Consider the following 23,070-nt stretch of genomic DNA (forward strand, 5'->3'; position numbering starts at 1 on the left):
ATACAAGATGGTCTTGGTGCTGTGTAGTTTTGTCAGTTTGCTTTTTGTGTTAGGATATGCTGTTGTCATGACTGTTAGCTTCTATTAAATTAATTTCAGTGTCACTGTTCCCTATGCTAAGGAACTTCTTTCTTCCATTTTACTTGCGTACTTACTTTTTTTTCATGCCTTCTTCATTTACAGTGTCATTACTCCATGAAGAAGGCAGCCTCCTTCCTGGGTATTGGTACAGAGAATGTTTACTTCATCAAAACAGATGAAAGGTAAGCAAGCAAAAGCCATGGCTGTGGTCTCTGAGCCTTTTTAAAATGCAGTAGTGCTGTACGTAACCAACCTATTTGAATGTAACTGAAAAAGTTTTAAATCTGTGTCCCTTAGAGGTAAGATGATACCTGAGGAACTGGAGAAACAAGTCCAACGGGCAAGGAAAGAGGTGAGAGGAGGGGAAAGAGCATGAAGGAGAGAGGAGGAGTGTATGCAGACTGTGTGCTTGTGTTTGACTGAAAGGAAGGAAAACTAAGAGTGAGCAAAATCCTAAAAGTAGGGCAGTTAATGTAACAGTGTCTTTCTTACAGGTACAATGTTTGCCACAAACTTGTGGAACAAGCCAAGACTTCTAGGTGCTACACTCTTAGGAGGGAGAAAAATTCTACAGGGTGTTTACTACTAATGAAAGTCCTGAGTACAACACTGCTCTGAAGTATTTAGCACACTTCTAGGATTTCTTTTGCCCTTGATCCTTTTTTAAATGGATGCAGTATTTGTTTTCCTTAAATGGTAAATGAAAACTGTAGGGTTTGCAGTTAACTACAGCAGCTATTGCTCTATCCTCTGCAGCGAGCAAGAACTGTAACATGTGGCTTAGTCTCTAAAACTATCATACAAGCTACAAATACTAAATTTGGTCCTTTCTAGTGTTGTAGCAAGAGTGCAGAGATTCTGTCCTGTGCTTCTTTTCCCCCAGGGACTTTGCCAAGTAGAAAGTCAAAGGCCAGCATTTGGAAATGTACTGATGTGTGTATTTGGACAACATTAACATACGTTCCCACAATCTGTAAGACAGCACTTACTGTAGTCAACGTAATTTATTTTAGAGAGCTTGGAGGACTGAATGTGAATTCTAAGGCACAGAGCATCTTCTTTTGACTTGGCTAGCTCACCTTATTTCTTACTTCCAGTCTGTGCATCAGAGCAGTAGGATTCAGAGCTCAGCCCTTAGTCCACGATCTGTGAATGCCAAGCAACTAGTGCAGTGTCCATTGTGTGGACGATGCCTACCATGGAATCCTACCTTGGGAAACCTACTTTTGTGGCTGATAGAAAAGCCAAGGCAGTGCTGTTCTGTCATGCACTGGTATGGCCACAACAGCTTTCACTAAGGTCTGATTTAGGTATATCTTCTGCCAAACAATCATCTCTTCTTTGAGTTTCATGCTAGATAGCATAACTATTGATACATGGTGGCCCTAATTACCTAGCAAACTCTCTTGCTTGCCCGTTTCTGTACTTTGCATTATCTGTGGAAGACAACCTGTACTTTACCCATTTAAGCAAGCTGGGGGAAAAAAGGACTGAAATAAAATGGAGCAAGAGGAAGCAGGCTGACAGGAGAATGAGTTCTTTGCTCTTGCAAAAACAGAATTCTTGTTTGTTGATGTAATAATAAATTTAATGGTTATTTGAAAGAAATCCTCTGGCATTTATGATTTTTAAAAAAAGGTCAACTCGGTATGGTGCTCTGCAGTTTAAAAACAGATGTTCTATATTAAAATGCTCTGCTTACAGGAGAACGCTATTTCACTTACATTTTAATGGAAGTTACAGGTATATTGGAAGGTTTTCATCAGAGCTTCAGTAAGTGTGTCTGTCCTTGATAAAGTGCTACTTTACAACTTTTACAGAAGGTAACTTCAGTGAATTACAGTAAATAGTCTGTATTTAGTAGACAACAGAGGATGTATTTGCTAGTGATAGGAGCACAAAATGATCACTGACTATGAATAGCAAGAGTCTTAGGCCTCTTTTTAGGGAATTTAGTCAGGAAGATTTATTTAACTACATTGTCAAAAAGAATAAAAATTTAATTCCCTTCTTTGTGGGGAAAAATGTAATGGTAACCATCTTTGGAATTTGTAGAGATTCTAGACTTGTCCCCATATTCAGTCATGTTACCTACTGGTTGCTGGGGGACCTTTGAATTTGATGTAGCTGTGGGAGAAAATTGGTGAGAACACTAACAGAAACTAAGTGGAGCAGATACCTCTTTGCCTCACTTGCAAGTGTTTTGTATTTGAGCTTCAGGCTGGTTTGTAAGTTTGATTGACTTTTGTGGTAGGCTGTACTAGGAATGAATGACCAAGAAGTGAATTATAGGCTGGTAATTCTTTGTGAATGTATGGGATTAATTTAAACTCCAAGGTTACTTTTCACTGCTTTAGCAATTTGTAAAGAAATTTTAAAATACAAATAAATCATAATTATGTACCATTCTAGCAGTCCTCTACACTGTTAAAGAAGTATAAAACTGTCAGAGTGTAAACGTGAATCAAGCCTGTCTCCGTAGCAGATGTTTAAAAGTGGCAACACTTCTTTTTTTTGTAAAAAGAGAGATCAGATTTCAGCTGAAGTGAAAATACATAAAAGACTCATGTGTAGAGTTTGATTTTTCAGCCGATGTCTGATTTCAGTGAAGCTACATTGAGTTACATCAGCAGAGACACTTACATCATCTGAGAGATTTAATTCACTGCAAATGAACTCCAGGGATCGCAGATTGTACAATTTAATAACAACTTTAGGGCCTCTTCAGTAGCTGTCTTGTCATGCTGTGGGCCAGATGCTGAAACATGCGGAGAAGTTCCTTCAGCATATATTTACCAGCAAGTGAAGACCGCACAATCATTGCTAGGGCTGATACCCTCAATTTCATGGAGTTGTTACAGGCTCCACCAATTCTTTTCATTGTTTCAGTTTCTGCTCCTAAGTAGGCGCAGGCACATACATCTGCAAGGGTACATGACCTAGTCTGCTATTGTAATTGCACCCCTGCTGTTAGGTGAGTGTGAAAGCGATGAACAAAACCACTGAAACCAAAGTTGGATGGCTTATGACGGTTGTCTGAGACTGCAACCTGACAAAAGTTTTCCTTATCCCACCTGTCTAACCTTAAAACTGTCTGAGATTTCCAGTGGTCTCTCTCCTAACATTCAGTTACCATCTACAGCCCTCCCTGTTTTCTAGACAGGGGTAGGAGCAAGAGAATAGCGCTTTGCTGTGGATCAGGCATGGGGGTCAGACAGCGATGACTGCCCTGGTCGCAGTATGTGCCAGTGTTGCCTATTGTGTTCCCTAAGGGTTAGGGAACCTTAGGTTCCCTAAGAAGGCAAATTGTGTTCCCTAACTGAAGGTTCCTCTTCACCAGGCAGAGAATAGGGGCATTGTAGAGACAGCGCAGGTGGAAACCCTAGAGGGGATGGGCCCTTTCCTTGCATGGGTAGCCTGCTGGCTGAGCTAGTAGCTTTATTTTATTTGGCAGAATGGCAGCAAATATGGTAGTTAAATGTGGAAGACTGAGAAATGAAAATCAGTGTATAAAGAGAGATGTCAAATATCCGGTATGTTTTGATCTTGACAAAACTAGCATCTGTCAAAACAGTCTGAAGCTGGTGAAGTCTGCCCTGGGATGGTGTTAACTGGAAATGGAAAATGTCTTTTTTTTTTTTTTTTTTTTAAAAGAGAGTCAGCACTTTTAAATGCAGTACCTTCTGCTGGGAAACTAAAATGTAGACTCTCACATCTTTGTCCTACATTCCTAGACCTTTTTATACTTTAGCTCTGCAGATATACTGGAGGAAGCAAGCAGTGCAAATGATAATTTTTTGTTTTGTATCCTATTGCAGGGGTCAGCACCATTTCTCGTCTGTGCTACAGCAGGCACAACAGTGCTGGGAGCATTTGATCCTCTGGATAAAATTGCCGATATCTGTGAAACGCATGGCCTCTGGCTTCATGTTGACGTGAGTTTGTATACTGTGTAGTTTTGTTTAACGTTGCTTTTTTATAATTGCTATTTTTCTTTAACTGTTGATGTTTCTTTGTAGAAGTAAGTTGGGCTCTAATAACTTTTTTTTTTTGCATAGAGAACAGAAATACATTCTGATTTTTCTCTGTTACATGTGCTGAAAAACAGCAAATAATTTGGTTGTGACAAGCAGTCAAAACTATTTTGTCATTGTCAGGTTATATTTCAAAATTATTTTAAAATCAGTTCCTTCTTGCTACCTCCTAAAAATGCTTCAAGGGTGATTATATCCAAATATAACTTTGGATTCTTTCCACATTCTATTGGAGAATGGACACATTAGAATTGTGGTGTGTGATTCATACAGGTTAAAATAAAGGTATGTTTCTGACTCAACCAGTCGTAAATTATTCTGTTTCATATTTACAGGTTTGAGTTTCCTGTAGATCTCTTTATATTTTCCTAAATTGTTCAGAAATTTTTCTTCTCTAATTTCTTTATAATCTTAGGTTTGGATATTAAAATCTATTCATGAACCTTTTTGGAATAATCATTGAGCCTTTTTATTACCTGAAAGGGTTATCTGTAAATGTATTTTTCTAAAACTAGGTCTCTTCATATTTCCTAAAATTGCATTCTCTTTATAATTGCGATGCCACAAATCCAGAATGGCTAGATTAAAAGCCATGGAGCAATGAGAGAATCTGGAACAACATTAATGGAGATTTTTAGACCTGCTCTAAATTTTTGAGGTGTTTGTTTAATGTTGAGTATCTAAAGAAAAATCACGTAGGCAGTGATGTGTGTTTCAAATAAATGTCTCGCAGACATTAATAAATAAAGTCACTGTATGTGTGAGTCAAAAGAGTTTTCTTATTGACTTGGAGGCAAAGATGCAGAATTTAGCCCTAGTATTTTAAAGTGTCTGCAAAGTCTCCTCGTGGCTGGGCGCTGGTGAGAATGACCCAGCAGATTTTCAGCAGAAGAGCAGCATTCACATTAGGTGCTAGTCTCTTGTGTGTCTGCCTATAGTTGGTGGAAAGAGGCCTGTATTCAGAATCTGTGTTGGATCTTAGGCAAGTTGAACAGACATGGCTGGAGCCATCTCCAATGTCTGTAGGAGGACAAAGAGTAGTCTCCTAACGCACTCCGTGTAGCTGAATAACTAAAATTAGGTGGGATGAGCCTGGGCCATATTCTGAACTATATACTTCATAGGCAGTTGATAGTGTTTTGTAAAGAATTAACTTTGTTGTTCCAATTGTGCCTCATGTTAAACTAAGGTAAAAATGTCAGTGAATATCTTAAAGTTAATTTTATGTTTGAACAGTTACTGTAGTTGTCAGATGTTAATTGATTCCCAGTAGAAGGACAAATGTCCAGTAATAAATTGAGTTTATGGTCTGGAAGACCAATCGTTCTGTTAAGATGTGATTCATGTTATGAACCTCTCAATGGTTCTTGGGAGTTCTGTCAGTATTTTTTCCATCTTTCCTTTCACCCTATATGAAGAGTTGAGTGGGTGGCTGTTTCTTCATTTTTTTTGTTTGAAGTTTCTAGCTGTATTTATATGAGAAACAGGGTATGGGGAAAAGACTGAAAGCTTTCCACGTAAGTGACATCAGGCATACATGTATATACAAATGTGCTATGGTAAAATGAGCAGACTGTAATTCATAATGTGACTTTTTTTCACTCACAGCACTATTAGAAATAGATTTACTAGAATGATATGTGAAAAGATACAGTGAGACCAGGAATCTGCCATTCAGAAAGAGTGTACAAGAAACATAGTGAAGAGTTGGATTTTTTCTTTGTTTTTAAGCAAGCTTACCTCCTTCTAGCCTTATAGGCAAGAATATAATGTTTTTGAAAGCTTTGAGGGTCTACATTCCTCTGAAAGGCCTGGCTTCTTGTTGAATGATTTACACGTTATGCAATCTGAGTTATAGCAAGTGAGTACTGCTGTTTGGGCCTGCTGTAACTTGGGAGGAAAAAAAAGATACAATTAAAACAAAGATTAAAAACCAGGGAAAGTTCTGTCTAATTTAGGACTTTTCGTGTATCATTGATGGGAATCAGGATTATCTACTGCAAATAGTCTCAAGAGCTGTTTATAAGAATATCTTATATGAATGTCAGTGGTGTTATTTCCAGATTTACACTGATGTATCTCATTTCAGAATATTTTCTGATCCCAAAAATTGATATGTTTGCCTTAGGGAGACTCTTTTCATTAAATATGAAATGATAAAGCTCATGATTCTTAGGAAGGGCAAAAGGGAGAACGTCAACATAAAATCAGTGGGCTTCAGGAAGATAAATTTCAATAAAGTCAGAAATAGTAGATAAGCTCTCACATGGAGACAACCTAAAGAGGAAAAGGGAGTTAAGGAAAAAGTTGTTTTAAGAAGATAATAGCAATAAGCCCAAACTGTCTCAGCAGTCAAGCCATTCAACAGCCTAAGTGCAGAGACTATAACCAGGCTTATTTTGTGCACATTACAGTATTCATACATGAATTCCAGTTGCTTATTGCATTCTGTCATACATCTGTGATGCCTTTCTTAATGACTTGTTTTGCATCATCAATATGTACTCAGGCTCCAGCACTTATGTATGTCATGTATTGTGTTCATGTAGCTTTAAATACCATGTATGAGTATTTCTTCTCTGCTGGTCCTTTGACTTTTTTTCCTATGGCTAGACCGGTACAGAAAATCAGGTTTCATCTATTAGCCTTAATATTAGTGCTTAAGTAGTTAGTTTAATCGCACTGTGAAGGCTGTGATTCCCATCGTTCAGCTGTAAGCGGTTTGTTGCATATGAAACACAGTAATTTTCTCATACCTAGTTACCAATTACATGGCATGGGACACAGGTGATAATCTTTGTGTTTTGAGCTACCCTGCATTGCTCTCAGTTAGATTTGTCGTAAACAAAACGTGTCAATCTAGTTTGATCAATCTACCTTCCTTCTGTAGTCTCATGGATGGAGGAGAAGCAGTTAACTTTAGAAACATGCCAAGCTGCAGCTGTGGTAGTGATTGAAAACCTGGCTGGAAAATCATAACCAGAGAGCAGTTACCAGTGGTTCACTGCTGAAAGGGGAGAAAATTTTGAGCAGGATTCCACAAAGGTCCATCCTAGGTTAGAAGTTATCTGGTATTTTCATTAATAACTTGGATGAAAAAGAATACGCTGACTAAATTTGAAAACGACATAAAACTGCTGCAAAAGGCAGTGGGAGGACAGGATTAGAAATCAAAGGGATCTTGACAGTTTGGAGAAAAAAAGTGGGAAAACTAGGCTACAGCTCAATAAAGATAGAGCTCTAAGTTTAAGCTGTAATAATCAACTGCACAAACACAGGCTGGGGATTGTTTGCTAGATAGCCGATCTTCAGAAAAACATCTGGGGTTTGCAGTACATCACAAATCGGTGCTCATAAGCATTTTCAAATAAGGTTAAATGTCTTTCAGAATTTAACAGATACATAAAATAATTCTCTCTTTCTGCTTGGTGCTGCGTCTGCTTTATCTAGATCGTGTGCAAATAAAAAGCTGCATTTCAAGAAGGTTAAGGACCTACAGGAGAAGGATTAGAAAATAGTAAAGCAGTGAGGATAAACAGAACCATATCTAGAAATCATGACCAATGTGGAAAGATTGAAAGAACTGATATTATTTAAACTAGAAAAGACAAAGAGACAATGCATAATAGTCTATAGATGCTTTAAAAGCTGCTGCAAAAAGAAAAGGAATAATCTGTTCCCCTGACCACGGCAGGTATGACAAGAGGTAACACTGTTTAGGACTGACACTTTAAATCAGTAGGGTTGTTACCCTTAAACACAAATTAAGTGGTTAAATTGTGCAGCCTCCATCATTAGAGGTCTTTAAAACCACACAAAGCCAGTGATTCTCGGTTGTCTTAGGTGCCTTCTCATTCATTTTTGGTTTTTTTTGCCAGCCCTGGATCCCTAAGCACTTGGTCTTTGAACTGGGTAAAGAAGCATGGAGCACAAATTCATCTTGTAGCACTGTGTGTGCTGGTTTTGGCTGGGATAGAGTTAATTTTCTTCATAGTAGCTAGTATGGGGCTATGTTTTGGATTTGTGCTGGAAACAGTGTCCATAGCACAGGGATGTTTTAGTTATTGCTGAGCAGTGCTTACACAGAGTCAAGGCCTTTTCTGCTTCTCACCCCACCCCACCAGCAAGTAGGCTGGGGGTGCACAAGAAGCTGGGAGGGGACACAGCCAGGACAGCTGACCCCAGCTGACCAAAGAGATATTCCATACCATATGACGTCATGCTCAGCATATAAAGCTGGGGGAAGAAGAAGGAAGGGGGGGAATGTTTGGAGTGATGGTGTTTGTCTTCCCAAGTAACCGTTACATGTGATGGAGCCCTGCTTTCCTGGAGATGGCTGAACACCTGCCTGCCAATGGGAAGTGGTGAATGAATTCCTTGTTTTGCTTTGCTTGTGTGCGTGGCTTTTGTTTTACCTATTAAACTGTCTTTATTTCAGCCCACGAGTTTTCTCACTTTTACTCTTTTGATTCTCTCCCCCGTCCCACTGGGGAGGGGGAGTGAGTGAGCGGCTGTGTGGTGCTTAGTTGCCAGCTGGAGTTAAACCACGACACTGTCGCTCAAGGAGAGATTGAAAGGTAGTGGAGATGACTGGGCCTCCAGTACTATCATCCCTCTTTTCCAGATCTCCAGCAGTAATTTTTAAAACAAAGGCAGAAAGTAGTGCCAATAGTGCTGTGGAGGCACCAATTGCTGATGTCTCTCTGCACCTTATTTTTCACTTCGATGCTAATCACAAGCTGGGTGTGTTCATTGATTAATAATCTCTAGAAAAGACAAGTGTTTGACAGAAATGAGATGAATATGGCTGATCCTGCCTTTGGGGGTGGCACACTGTTGAGAGGACCTCTTGAGGGCCTTTGTAGTCCTGTTTTTCAGAGACAGTGTGAAAATGTCAACTTTTTCAAATACAGACACTTTTGGATGCAAATTTTGTAAAGATTTATTGTATTTCAGTGGGTTGCTTATGAAGTATGAAAATCAGGGAATAACTTAGTGACTCTTTTGACTTTATTGAATCATCGAATGAGAAGAGTAAAATTTGTCTATGAATAGGAAGTTCAGTTTGATTGTCTTCCCATAACATGGCAAATTTGGGCTAGCTGGAGAAACCTAGTTTCAAGTCATGGTTCTGCTGCAGGATTACTGTGAAGTTTGAGGCAATCATTTCCTACCTTAGGTCCCACCTGTAGATTGAGCGGCAGCCCTTTCCTCAGCAAGGATGGTGTGAGCATGACAACATAAAATATGATGTCGTGCATTAAAGAGAACAACATGTATTAAGACAAGTTATTAACCTTTCATTTCCCTTGTGAGCATTTACCATTCCTGTCTCCCAGAGATAGCAGATCTTATTCCTAATGTTTGGCATATGAAGCAAATACTGATGCTAAATTCATAGATCAGCTATCACATCGGTTTCTTTCAAGGAAAAAAAGAACAAAAGCCAAACAAGCATGTATTCTTCATGCTTAGGTCAGGTATCTTCACATCAGTGAATTTTTTTTTTTTTTCCTTCATTAGCCCAAAATGTATGAATCTTTTTTTAAAATAAGCTGAGTCCAGATGTTTTGTGGACTGATGCCTCCTGTGCATCTCTGAGGAGCTTTGCTTACTTCACAGTGAATTTGCTTAAGTGGATTCTGCCTGCATGACCATTGGCAATCCTTTTTTTTCATATTTAAGAATAATTTATCAAATGCACTGTATGACATGTCTACTGTTTGTTGCATGTTCTCCCCTGTGGACAAATATTGTTGTTTGAGAACTGAAGATTCACAGCACCTGGTGGGTGAGATCTGATCCTTGCAGAATTCATGGATGAGAATCACCTTCCCTGACTCCATTTGCCCAGAAATTGAACATGTGTAATAAAAGCTTGTTGTCTGGGTTCCTTCTATGGTCCATGGAGAGAGACATCTGCAAAAGGTGTCACCCAAAGACAGGTGGTCTATCTGGAATAGATAAGATGACACTCGTTAAGGAGTTTCAGTGGAGAGCTCCTCACTACAGGGAAGGCCTAAATGACTCAGACCACATGCTTCTTAGATGACCTGCGGGAGATGTGGTGAGTCTTACTCCATTTTAATGTCAGTTGGATTGATGGTAACTGAAATGCTGCTATTGCCTGCTCGCTGACTTCGCTTTTCATATCCAAACTGTGGAAAATCTGAGCCTGGACTTGCAATTGGCAGATATTACCATTCTCTACTGTTTCCCTTGTGAATGTCTCAGAAAGGAAACGGCTAGCAGGAAGCAGATATGCAAAATGGGGCTTTCTGCTCTCACTGCTTAGGTTTAGGCTAGGGGAAAGGAAACACCTCTGATTCAGTATTAGGAATGGATCTGGTTATGCAAGGACACTTCAGTTCATGCTCCTGCTTACACAGAAGGGACAGTGTAGTTTGCGGCTCACATAGTGGCACAAACCATCAGCTCCTCTATTTTAGGCATAGCCCCAAGCTGCCATCTTTATTTCAGTAGATGATACTAAAGGCAAAATTTAGCCCACTGACTGTGTAGTAAACTAAGTTTTAAATGAGATAAAACACCTTCAGAAATTATTAGTTGAAGCATTATCAAAAGAACTTTATACAAATAATATTGTCTTGGCTCTATAAATGTTCCAACAGGCTTCTTGGGGTGGCTCAGCTTTGATATCGAGGAAGCATTGCAGACTTCTTCATGGCGTCCACAGGTAAGTCAGTTTAGTTCATGGGCATACTTACCAGGGACTGAGGTGGAAGTTATGTGGCCTGTTGGCCTCCATGAGAGCTGCATTTTCCAAAATACATATTACTATTAATTGGAGAGATTTCTGAACCTGGGGTGGGGGGCACGGGGGAATGGGAAATCTGATTTGTCTGCTTGGATTGTGTTTGGCCATTTTTGATTCTCTAGTACCCATGATTATAGGTGCAATTTCCACCTCCCTTTCTCAGTTTATAAATTTTGCAGGGCTGATTCTGTTGCCTGGAATCCCCATAAAATGCTATTGGCAGGAATCCAGTGCTGTGCTCTTCTGGTGAAAGACAACTCTGTAAGTCCTCCTGTCCTTTTTTTTTCTTTCTTTTTTTTTCCTTTTTTTTTTTTTTTTTAATGTGGTAGGCTGTCATTGCTGTAATATGGAAGTGGAAATAATTAGAAAACAACTGCAAGTCAGTTTTACTACACTGCAGTGCAAAGGCTGAATGATATTATTTTGAATTTCGCCACAAAATTAATAAAGGGTGAATAAGAGAGCAGGGTCAAACTGATCCAAGTCACTGTACTCACCAGTGGTCAAATTTTGCAGCTGGTGCCCTTGCTAGTTAACTTCTGTACATGATTTGCATTCAGAATTGCGTATTTTGTCACCTGGGTCTGCAGCACTTAAACACCGAGCTCGTCAAAGTCCTCAGAATAGCTGTCATCCATTGGGACTGCAGCAGTACTGCGTCTCTTTTTGAAGTAGGCAGAGCTCCTCTTTGCATCGCCTTACATGGGTGCACCAGAGTGACAAAGGAGAGGGATAGGAGCCGGACCACATGCAGGTAAAGGTGCTGAGCCTTCTTTCCTCACTCTACTAGTTCTTCTTCATCACCAGGGTGATTTAGGCTTCCCAAAAGCCATGACTGGTTAAAAGGTCTAGCAAGCAAACAAGAGAGCTCTGATCTCAAGTGGCACAAAAGTGAGATGAGTCTGCAATGTGGTAGAAGTCCCTGCTTATATCTTTGTGGAATTCTTCTATCTTAATAAAAAAAACAGTAAGAGGTCATTTATTTCAAGCCCCATTTCAAACTCAGCCCTGCTAAAACTTATGCCCATTGTCCACCGTCAGGGGTGAGTTTTAGCTTATACTTCATAGGTTATGGATGACTGAATATCATGAAGATATGGAGCCCCTGAGGTTTGCATCACTATTTTGTGGCCATAGTTTGTACATCACTTTTATAAATCTCTGTCAAAACAGCTGGTAGTTTCTGTTCAGCTGCTAGTGGTTAGCTATCCACGTAATTGGTTACTGACTTCTGGTAGTAAGAACTGATGAGGACCAAAGAGCATAGATGCTAATCAGCGCTCTCTTGGAGCTGTTTGCACCAAGTCAGGGGTGAGACGTGGCAGGACAGCAAGAAGTGTGCCTCCTCGTTTCTTTAGACTGGAGCCTGTGGGATTAAAGATTAGACTCCAGGACTACCAGTCCATCACTTTATCTTTATTCCAGGATGAAAAACAAGCAGAATGAACTTATTGACTAAGATTAATGTGGTGTCTTAATTGCAAGCTTGGGAAGAATTCAGTGCTATATTTTTAACTAGTTAGGCCCGGTACATAGATATAGCCCCAGGTAATGATTAGACTGCTTGGGCTGCATAGTGGAAATTTCTCAGGAAGAAAGAGGAAAGAAACAGAGAGGAATGAAATATTCTAGCTGCCCTGGCATTTAGAGTCACCTTACAAACACTGTTCCAACTTCAGGGCTTTGGCAGTCTTTTTATATTCTCCTTCCATGGAGTATAATGTCTGGTAGAGCAATCCTATTCCACTTCTAAATTACAGCTAGGCAATGCTAAATCCTAGGCTATTGAGGAGTGAAAACACAAGTATTACTGATCATAAAATCAGATCCTGTTGTACAGTGAGACACGTTCTGGAAAGTAGAAGATTTCTCTGCATGGGGGAGAGAGGGTGTTTTACTCTGTGTTTAATTCCTGGAAAATTGGCACTTGCATGTTTTGTGTATGTGCCAGTGCAGTCTTTATATGCAGACGCACGTACAAATTTGAGTACTTTCTTATCAGATTTTTGAAAGTGTTGGAATATAAATCCTTAAGAAAAAAAGATCAAATGCGTATTTAAGACACTTTGGCAGAAAGGCCTTGCTTCACTTTGACCCTCTCCATACCAGAACAGGCAGCTGAATCCAGTTTCCCATTAAAAATGCTATTTTCACACCAGTAAGAGAAGGGAAGAGTGCGTGTACCAATTTCTCACTTTGGAGCTTGTTCCACTGCTCCTAAATTACATAAATACCTATGGCTGCAGATGAAGCACACATTTATACATGAACATAATTCCTTCACACTGTGGTTAGGATGCGTCAGTGGGAGCTGGAAGAGTTTGGCACATATTGCTCTGCTAGTGAATATTCAAGGAACCTCAGGTAGTTTCTGAAGTGGTGAATTCTGCAAGAAATCAGAGCAGCAAAATGTTAAACATAGATGTTAAGTCCCATTTATGAATAAAGCCCTAGCTGCCTTTGAACGTCTGATTAAGGAAGTTTTGTCAGCCTGTCTTCCCATTTGCTTTGAGGTCCATTTGGAAACTGTGGACTACCTCAGGATTAGGGTTAGGTGATTATAAGTGGACAAATAGTCCCTTTCAGTTTTTCTTTCTCTTTCTCCTTTTTTTTAAGGTATAGATCGTTTAACACACCCAAGTTTTGTATTTTACTTTATGTATGAAAAGATAATCTTTAGAAGGAATCATCACATTTCTGATGTAGTGGTAACACCCTAATTTTCCATTAGCGAAAGTAATAGTGGCTGGTTTGATTTGGGTTTTTTTGCCACATAGTATCAATAAAGCTGTGTGATTTAGCAATGTTAATAGACTGAAGGCATTGCAGCTAGATTATTAGAATGAAACATTGTATTTAAATATTTTCCTATACAGATGGAAAAAAAAAGATAAACTGCAGTGAAATGCTGATGAAAGAGTATCTTCCAGCCTTAGTGAAACGAAATTGGAATGATTTCCAAGGAAGGTAGAGATAGAAAAGAGAAATACATGCTTGACTTGATTAGAAGGGAGAAGCGTTTTCACCAAAGGGAAAGAGAGATTGGTTAATCCTCTGTAAAAGCTCAGACCAATGACAGTAGTTCTTCAGTGCTTAAAGCACTCAAGAAATGCACAGCTATCCCTTTTTCACTGCCATACCCTGAGTAACTTTCATCACTTCTATAAGAAGGTAGACTTACTCAGAAAACACTTATATTGCTGTGGCGTGAATTGCAGTGACTGTTTAAACACAAAGCTAGATGGACCGATATTCTCAAAATGTTAGTGAGTCAGCTTTGTTCTTAAATGTTCTTAAAATGCTATGAATCAGTCTTGGGTTGTACATACTCCCTTAAGACCACAGACCTACTCCAATTTGTCCTTGCTATAATCCATATAAACATGAATATTCTCACCATATAAATAGAGAACTAATGTTTATCATCAATGCCAAAGTTCTGTGACTCATTAGAGTGTAGCACTAGGTTAGGTAATTAGCAGTCAATTCTAGGTAATGAGCAGAATTTTCACTTATTAGTTAAAAATAAAGTCTCAAAGAATGTAGCTAATGAAATCCCAGTTTAACACAGAATATAATCGATTGAGGTGATCATGGTAGCCATCTACAGTGTAACCTCTTCCTTGTCATTAGCAGTATCACAAAGATATCTGCTTCCCTGATTCCTTTCCAGGGCAGCTGCAGGAAATACTCTATTCCCATTGCTTTCTGCTTGGCGTTAGTACAACCGAGAGCTCCTTCTCACCTCTTGAAGTGAATTACAGGGGTGGCCTTTTGCACTGCGCTGCTTTTGAGAATTTTCAAGTATGCCATTCAAAAGATTGTCCTTATTGCTTCAGATGAGGCAAATCAGGAAGATGTTTGTCTTGGGGAAAAAGCTTGGGGAAAAAGATGTTTTGTTAATGAAATTGAAATTCACTTTTAACCAGCAATGGAAATGGAAAGAGATCAGAAGGCTTGCTGTAGCTAAGCATGTTCGATGAGAAAAGTATGTTGAATTATGAAACTGGAGCTCTTATATATTGATTTCAGTATCAATAATTATTCATTTATTATTTGCCATTAATTAGAACACACAGCAACTATCCATAGACTTCATCAAAACCAAAGGCTATTTGAAACTTCATAGTGGACTGGGGCCTCCATGAAAATAGTATTTCCATTTTCTAAACTTTAACAGCCCCAGTATAAGGCAGAGCACTACCATTAGTTTCTGTACAAAGGGTAGAAAGATAAAGATGCTGAAGAAAGAATCTCAAACTTGTCAAATGGGGCAGTTCTAATGAAATTTTTGCAATTCTTCTGAACAGATGGAGCAGCTCAGTTACTATCTGAAAAATTGTTGGGGTCTTCTTGGGACTGAGAATGTTGAGTTAGAAAGCATACTTTTTTCTCTCTTTTTTTTTTTTTTTTTTTCCTTCTACTTTTCCATCATTTGACTAGGAAAACTGAGATGAATTTTTATGTCTTCAGCATGTTTGAGTCTATTACTTTTGAGACAGCAGCAATCAAGGAGTAACTGCTTTCTTGAGCATAAAATTTATCTTGGATTTTTTCCTCTTCCGTTGTCCTCCCCACCCAAACTCTGTTCTGCAATGTTCCCTTTCTCTTCCCATCTCTTTCTCCTCCACCTCGCTTCTTGCATTGGTCTGACATATTTCTTTTTCTCACAAAGCATGATTTTTGTTTCTTCTCCTGTCTGCTCTAGTGACATGCTGGAGGATGTCACTCTACTTGCCTCTGGAGATTGACAGGAGGCAATATCTTCAGCAGGATTTCTTTAGCATGTTGCATTATTAGTAAGATAAGCAGATGGAAAAGGATCATCAAGCCAGCACGTCTTGTCAGCTTCTGATACACCAAGACAGTAGGACAGTACCTGCTTTTTTTTTTTTTTAAATGAAATATGTTCCCAGGAATTTGAGTTCACTCAGAGATATTGAACTATTTGTTCTTGTTGCATTTTCACTCTAGAGCATTTGTTTTTAAACTATGAAACTCTGCAGCTGTACTGTGATCTTAAGTGAACTTCTCAGTCTTTCTGTAATATTACCAACTGAGTTTAGGTTTCTTGTGACACACAAAAGTTATTATTTCTCAGATGACAGGCATGAGGGGAACTAATATCCTGTGATTTCCTCTATTGTGCAGCTGTATTACATTCTGATAAGGCAGAAGATAGTCCCACATTGATCAACCCTGCTATACACTCACTGCAGAAACACTGCGCAAAATTTTCAACTCAGTAAGAGAGAAAGAAATTAACTTAAATTTGTGGATATTGCTGCCTTTTTTTTTTTTTTTAAATACCGTGTCTAGTAAACTTGTGCATTGCCTGCAAATCAAGGTATGGATATCTAAATGAATAGGGCACAATGTCTTGACAGACTCCTGTTCCTGTTGTGCAGCTGCTAGCCAGAGAACACAAAGCTGTAGAAAAACTGTAAAGGATGGATGCTTCAGTACTTGACTTTTTTTCTGTTTCTAATGTTATCTTCTTGCCTTTCTTTTTCTGAGAAAGTTGGAAAGTAGGTGTGAGAATCTTATATACTGCAAAAAAGTGTGCCCAGCACTGGCTTTCCAGCTATGGCTACTGTGTGCTGCAGCAGCACGTCATCACTCTGATGACTGCAGAGGGAGACCAGCCGCTGCCCCTTTTTTTTCCCAAGCTGTCACATAAACTCTTTTCACAAGGCTGAAAGCGCTGGTCCTGTGGCTAAAGAGTTCAAACTGAATTTGCTGTCCTTTTTGCAATCCAGTGATATTACAGTGGGATTATGAAACCCCTACAGAAGTTGTGCAGAAACCTTTGGTGGTGTTCTCCTTTTGTGCCCTACAAATAGGTGCACAGGTTGGTTTTTTTGTTTGTTTTGTTTTTAGTATTGATGGAGGGAATTGAAAAGGCTAGGAGAGAGGGAGACTTATTCTGTGTATGCCAGTGGATTATTTCTCCTTTGGGTTTTTTTTCTTGACCTTTTTTCTCTATTTTATTACCAGTTCCAAAGTTATCAGTAGTGTATTGTAATGTAGATCAAGAATTGTACCTCTGTTACGGGAATATGACACTGTGATTAAGAGTGATGTCAGACACTGTCTGCCATTTTAAAATCAGACTTGCAGCAGATGCAGAGGAAAGGATGAAATGTGAAATGCTTTTTCAGTTGGTTCAAGTTGAAGAGCGATGTTGAATTGGAAAATGAATTGTTCTCTTTGAGATACTGTTTAGTGACTTCTGTCATGCTGTCCACTTCTGTTCCTTGGTCTGTTCTGCACGGAAGACTTCTGGTTCAACTGTCACTTAAATACATGTTTGCAGATCTGAATCAGATGCTGTAGCCATGTTTTTAACCTCATCTGAATTTCTATTCTAGTATTATCTTGTAGATTGTGGTTTATTTTTCTTACCCACTTTTAATATCACTGACAAATCTACAATCTTTTCTGTCTCCTGGGCTTCTTGTAGGGCCACCCTCATCTCCGCTTTTGTGACCTGCTTTCTGCTGGCCCTTCTCTCTACTTCATAGTATTACAGAGTATACTTCGATAGTTCATTCTTCAGTCACTGGCCAGTCCTATGCCTCTTCTCTTCCCCTGCACCTTTAAACCTGTAACAGCCTCTGTGCTTTCTGTTTCCCAGCTTTGTTCTTTGCTGTAACTTACCATGTTACTCTTTTATCTTTGTCTGGTTTTTGCTGCTCATCTCTGCCCAGGCAGTCTCTCAGAAGTTGGAGGCTGGAGATTGCTCAATAAAAATAACTTCATTAACAAACCATAATTAGGGTATGCTACAGTACCTTTTCTGAGGTTTATTTTCAAATGTTAAAATTGTCTGAACTGTGGAAAGAGACAGAAGTTGGGGTTATACTAATCTCCTTGTGGTGTTTCTACTCGCAGTCAGCCTATGCTAAATCCTCAGTGACTTCATTTTCTGGTAAGGGCTAAACATTTATTTCTTGGGGCTAAAATCTTTCCTACCCACACCTAACTGTGCCGTATATAAAGTTCTTTGTTAGACAAAGAAGGAATAGATTGAGCCATTTGTGAACATGTAGGAAGCTCCTCAGGGGCTGTTCTTCCAATCTACAGACTGGAGCAGTGGACATAGACTTCTCTTTCTCCTCCCTCTTTCCCACCCACGTATGTCTTTGGGCAACTGTTTCTGTGGTCCCCACTCCCACGGTTTCTTGATATCTGAGTCAGAATGCCTCTTCCACGTGCAACTCTTCAGTGACATTATGAAGAAAATAATTAAAAAAAAAGTTTCCTTGTTATCAGTGCTGACTTCACTAGGTTCAGGTTCATCCAGGGTTCTTAAACCACACCATAGTTTCCTGCACATCCAGTTCTGTTTTACTAAGCAGTTGGTACAGACAGGAAAAAAAGACTTTGGCTTGTGAAGATAAAACGGTTTGAAAATCCTTATCTAAGTGTCTATTTTGTGTTTCTAATAGGGCCTCCTGAAGAAGTGTTACTCTGCCAAGGCTGCATACCTGTTCCAGCAGGACAAGTTCTACGACGTCAGCTATGACACTGGTGACAAGTCCATTCAGTGCAGCAGGCGTCCGGATGCCTTCAAATTCTGGCTGATGTGGAAAGCATTGGGAACCACAGGCCTTGAGGAAAGAGTAAACAGGGCACTGGCTTTGGCTAGGTACTGCCTCACAATTTTGAGTATGTCTAGTCTGTTCAGTCGACTGAGATGTTGACACTGCTGATACTCCGTATCCTGGAACAGACCACATTGTTACTTGTTTTCCCCTCTCCTTTTGTTTGTGTATAGTAGAAGGAACTAATAGCAATATTAATTAGTGTTATTACATTTGCTACAATATTTAATAGTAATTATTACTTTTAGCAATAAGCATAGATGTTGGTAAACATAGAAGTCCAAATTAGACTATCAATCTACATTGTTTAACATTTATATTATCTGAACCAGACATAGGACAGGTTTACCAATACACCCTCTTCTAACTCATAACTGTGTGTTCTGGTGTTAATGTAAAAGCAGCCCTATGTGCCAAGGTCTGAGCTGTGTCTAGCAAGAAGTGAATTAGCCATTCTTCTGTTCACTTCATTCCTCATGACTGAGGAAACGCAGAAAGCCGATGATGTGGGGAAATTCATATGAGGACGCTCTGTTAATGTTAGGATGTTGTAGAGGTATATGAAGGCATATTGTTCTGAGATACTGCTTGTTTTTTCTCCACAAGTTTGCTGGAGTTCTTAATGCTTACAGTATGTTCTGTTAGGGACTGAAGCATCTTTTTCTTGCGATCTTCCCCTCGCCCACCCTGTTCAATTTTACTAAGTTTTGGTCTTGCAGAACTGAGTTTCACAAGCAAATTCTGCAAAATTCTTGCTGGAAGGTGTTCCTAAAGTGATGGTAATGTCTCAGTTTCTGGGAAGAAACTTCCATACACAAGTTGTTTTGTCTTCTGATAGAAGAAATAATATTGAAATAAGATAATGGCCAATTAAAAACAATTCACTTGAAGTATCATATTTGTTCAGAATTTATACCAGATAAACCACAATGACATATTCACCAATTCCTGGGCTAGCTACACACTACCATAAGTCAAATCATTAATATTGAAAAACAGGCACCCATATCATATTGCCATTTTATTTTTGATATGAACTACCAAGCTGGAAAGAATTGAACGTTTACTCCAGTGAAAATTAAAGGAATAGTCTCACTTTAATGAAGTCACTTAAAGAAAAGGTAAAAATACCCATGACCTAAACCCAGAGTGAATTAGAAAGGAATAAAAAGAAAGAAGCTAAACCAGAAAAGCCCAAATAAGCTGTGGTTTTTTTCTCTATTTTGTTTCTTTAAAGCCACTCATTGTTTGGCTGGTTAAGTGTTCCTTAATATCTTCTGGTTAAATTGCACCTTGTTTTTGTTACGAAGCATTGTACTGTTCTGTGTCTGTACAGAGTAAGTAACTCATTCCACTATCAGTAGGAGAATTCAGCCTTATCAAGGTCACTGGCCAAGGTCGTTTGACTGAGAGTGTAGTGATTAATGACCTTTCTGGGATCGATATTTTCTTTGAACGTTAGGATTCAGCTGGTAGCGCTTCTAAGGAGTGACTGGGTTGTCTCTCTTCCCCCCCCCCCCGCTTCCTTTAAGAAGAAATTTAATTCTTAGTCATTATCTGATGAAGTATATTCTTTACAGTAGCTGCATTGCTATCTTGAGTTTGCATGGACGTGGGCACTGTGCCAGGTTTCCTAACTACTCAACAGCTGTGCAGCCTTTCTCGTGATTTGTTACAGTAGGCGTTACTTTGATGTTGCAAAGATAGTATTTCAGTGCTCCTGAACACAGACCTGGATTAATTCTGAAACTATTCCACTGACTATAGAATTTAAGAGCAAGATTACTTTTTTTTCCCCCCATGACCAGGCAGAGCTGCAAAGGTTTTAGGGTAATTGCAGGCATGTATTTCTGTTGCATCAAACTTTGCTTACTGGCTATTCTATTAGTTTCTTCTTGTTCTGGAGATGAATCATGTTTTCAGTGTATTACATATCCCAGGAACATTGTGATGCTACCTGTTTGGAAAGGCTTATTCTTAAAATACCTACAGTAGAGCATCCTGCTGATCACTTCAGCAATTTTTTTTCTGGTGTGGTTCCCCCCCCCCCCCCCAATTATTTTTGATGCAGGGATGTTGCTTTATGAAGTACACTAAAAAGAAAATAGAAGTAAACTGCTGTTAGAATACAACTATAACCACCTCTGCATTTTATGCTTCAGCATCTTTGCAGTTTTTCTGCCTGATTCCTCTTCTGACACCCACTCTTAGCAGACATATGCCTACTTTCACTGCAGATCTCTACCCCTCATTTTCTGCAAGGCTTAATCATAGCAAATACCACTTCTCTGTGCACTCCAGTCCTCACTGAGATGCAAGCCCTTCTTACGTTCTACAACCATGACATGATAATAAAACTCCACTGTCAACTGTGGAAAGATGCACAGAGTAAATTGCTCCACTGCCATCAAATGATCCTGGCAAGATAAATCATGGGTGACGGATTTTCTAATGGCTGCCTTCTTAGGCCATTGGCAATGTAGTTAAGAACATGATTAACAGTGTTGTGAGTTTGACGAACATCAGGTGTCCTATGTCAGATGGTGGTATAAAAAAAAGGCACTTGTGGCAAGAGGGAAGGGTATTAAGCATTGTAAAATAGCTCTAACAATTCAAGACCTCAAAAAAAAAAAAAAAAAAGAGGTGATCATACGTAGGTTTCTTTTTCATGATTTATTAAAAAAAAAATAAGTTGAGGGCCACTGTCTTGTGAATAGCCTGCTGATTTTGCTGAATGTTGGTTTTATGGCACAGACAAGTATCCTCTAATTAACAGGACAAAAGCACTGAGCTTGTTTTACTTAAGACAATTCCCCTACGGAACCAGGGTCCCCCCAACACATGATATCTAGCCTCCTACTTACCTTTCAGCATGCGTCTCTTTCAACCTAAACAGTAGTGTGGGCATTAACAGCCAGGTAACAAACAAATAACACACAGTAGGATCTAAATGGTCATGGCAGAAAAGACCCAGAACCTCGACTTGTTATAGTGAGAGGAAACATCTCAACAGTGCACAGTGCGGCGCAACTCAGAGCTGTGTGTTGTTGGGAACTGGCACTCTACCACAGCAATCGTTTTGCAGGGATGTGTGCTAAGAGGTGAGGTAATGAGTCACACGCGCAATACTTGTTAATGATAAACAGCGTGACAACTCCCCATGCTCCGTTTTGAAAAATGTGTACCATCTAGGGTATTGTTTACTGCCTCCCTAGCCAACCTGTGTCCGCAGCACATCTGCCGAATAGCAGGCGTTGCAGATACGACTGTGCTAGAGGTGTCCCTGTGGGGGCAGGTTTCAGGGCATGTGGATAGGAGCAAGGGGGGTTATTTTGACAATATTTTTCTTCCTCAAGTAGTGGATAAAATAATTACTTGTGTGATGACCAGTAATGCAGCTGCAGGCAGGAAAATGACAAATAAATGCAACAAAAGAACAGATTTGTACACAAACAGTAGTTTAACTGCCTCAGTTTTATTACTGTTAGACAGCAAAATCTTCATGTAGAAGACTAAAATTCTGTTGAAATGGAAAAGCTGTGTGAATTTGAGATGATTTCTTTGGAGTTTTCCTTGGGAAGGCTTTGAGGGGGGGGATAAAGAGAGAAGTCCCAGCTATGTCAGTGTCCTCTTTGCTTCAGAATTCCTGTGTGATGTGTGCCATGGCAAAGTTGAGGTCATGTTTTAAAGAATTTCTATGAATTGAAGCTGTTTGGATCCAAAATTTTGATTCAAACCCATCTTCCTTGAAGTGAAAGAGAAAAGAAATATTTATTTCAATGCACTGTTAGCATAGGAGGCCCAGGGATTATTGTGCATCAGCAGTGGCTCACTGAATAGAAATGTGCACTGTTGTGTACAGTGTGGAACAAGGACAGCACTGGGGAAATTGCTGGGCTTTTGAAGTACATGGAAACTTTTAAATTCTGGGCTAAACTAAGAGGTCCCAGTGACAGTAGTAGTGCAAGAGATGTCAGGGGTGACCATGAAATAACATGGCAGCACAGCATCAACACTTGAGAAAAAGAGATGGAGGAATTAGTTTGTAGAGAGCAACATCAATGGAAATTTGCATTGGGAAAGTTCACAGCCTGATGCAAATAGGATCAGTTTGTGCCATGTGGCTCCACTGAAAATCTGTGCCTGAGGACAGAATTTGGCCTCTCCTCAGTGCTCCTTGGCTGGCTGTAGCCTTCATTTGTTTCCAGGAACTGATAGCTGCTGCATTTTCACAGCAGGTAGAAATGAGGTTTAACTCTGTGGTTTCTTTAGGGGGGAAAAAAGAGGAAAAAAAAAAAAAAAAAGGAAAAAAGGTGTATACATGTTCAAGACCTTTTTTGTTGTTGTCTGTATGTATTGTTTTGTTCTATGCTTTAAAATCCTACATTTTTAATTACAGATATCTAGTGGAGGAAATTAAGAAAAGAGAGGGATTCCAGCTTCTTTTGGAGGTGAGTGAAAATGGAACTGAACTGTTATTGGGGGGGGGACGGACATCTATTGTTTGATTTTGTTCTTTTTAGCCAATTTGTATTTGAAGTATATAATTTAATAAGTTTATGCATTGGAG

General features: G+C 39.4%; 1 protein-coding gene across 1 annotated transcript in view; it reads left to right on the top strand.

Moving 5' to 3' along the window:
• The window catches only part of GADL1 (glutamate decarboxylase like 1), a 75,082-nt gene that overhangs the window by 13,652 nt on the left and 38,360 nt on the right, over positions 1-23,070 (top strand). The window contains exons 7-13 of the mRNA XM_050891398.1: positions 184-263; positions 379-433; positions 3,900-4,016; positions 10,748-10,812; positions 11,073-11,154; positions 18,345-18,544; positions 22,900-22,951. Coding sequence (XP_050747355.1) covers positions 184-263; positions 379-433; positions 3,900-4,016; positions 10,748-10,812; positions 11,073-11,154; positions 18,345-18,544; positions 22,900-22,951 — 651 coding nt within the window. The remainder of the gene's footprint in view (positions 1-183; positions 264-378; positions 434-3,899; positions 4,017-10,747; positions 10,813-11,072; positions 11,155-18,344; positions 18,545-22,899; positions 22,952-23,070) is intronic.

Source organism: Gymnogyps californianus, chromosome 2 (assembly GCF_018139145.2).
Source record: "Gymnogyps californianus isolate 813 chromosome 2, ASM1813914v2, whole genome shotgun sequence".
In the NCBI taxonomy this organism is placed as follows: Eukaryota; Metazoa; Chordata; class Aves; order Accipitriformes; family Cathartidae; genus Gymnogyps; species Gymnogyps californianus.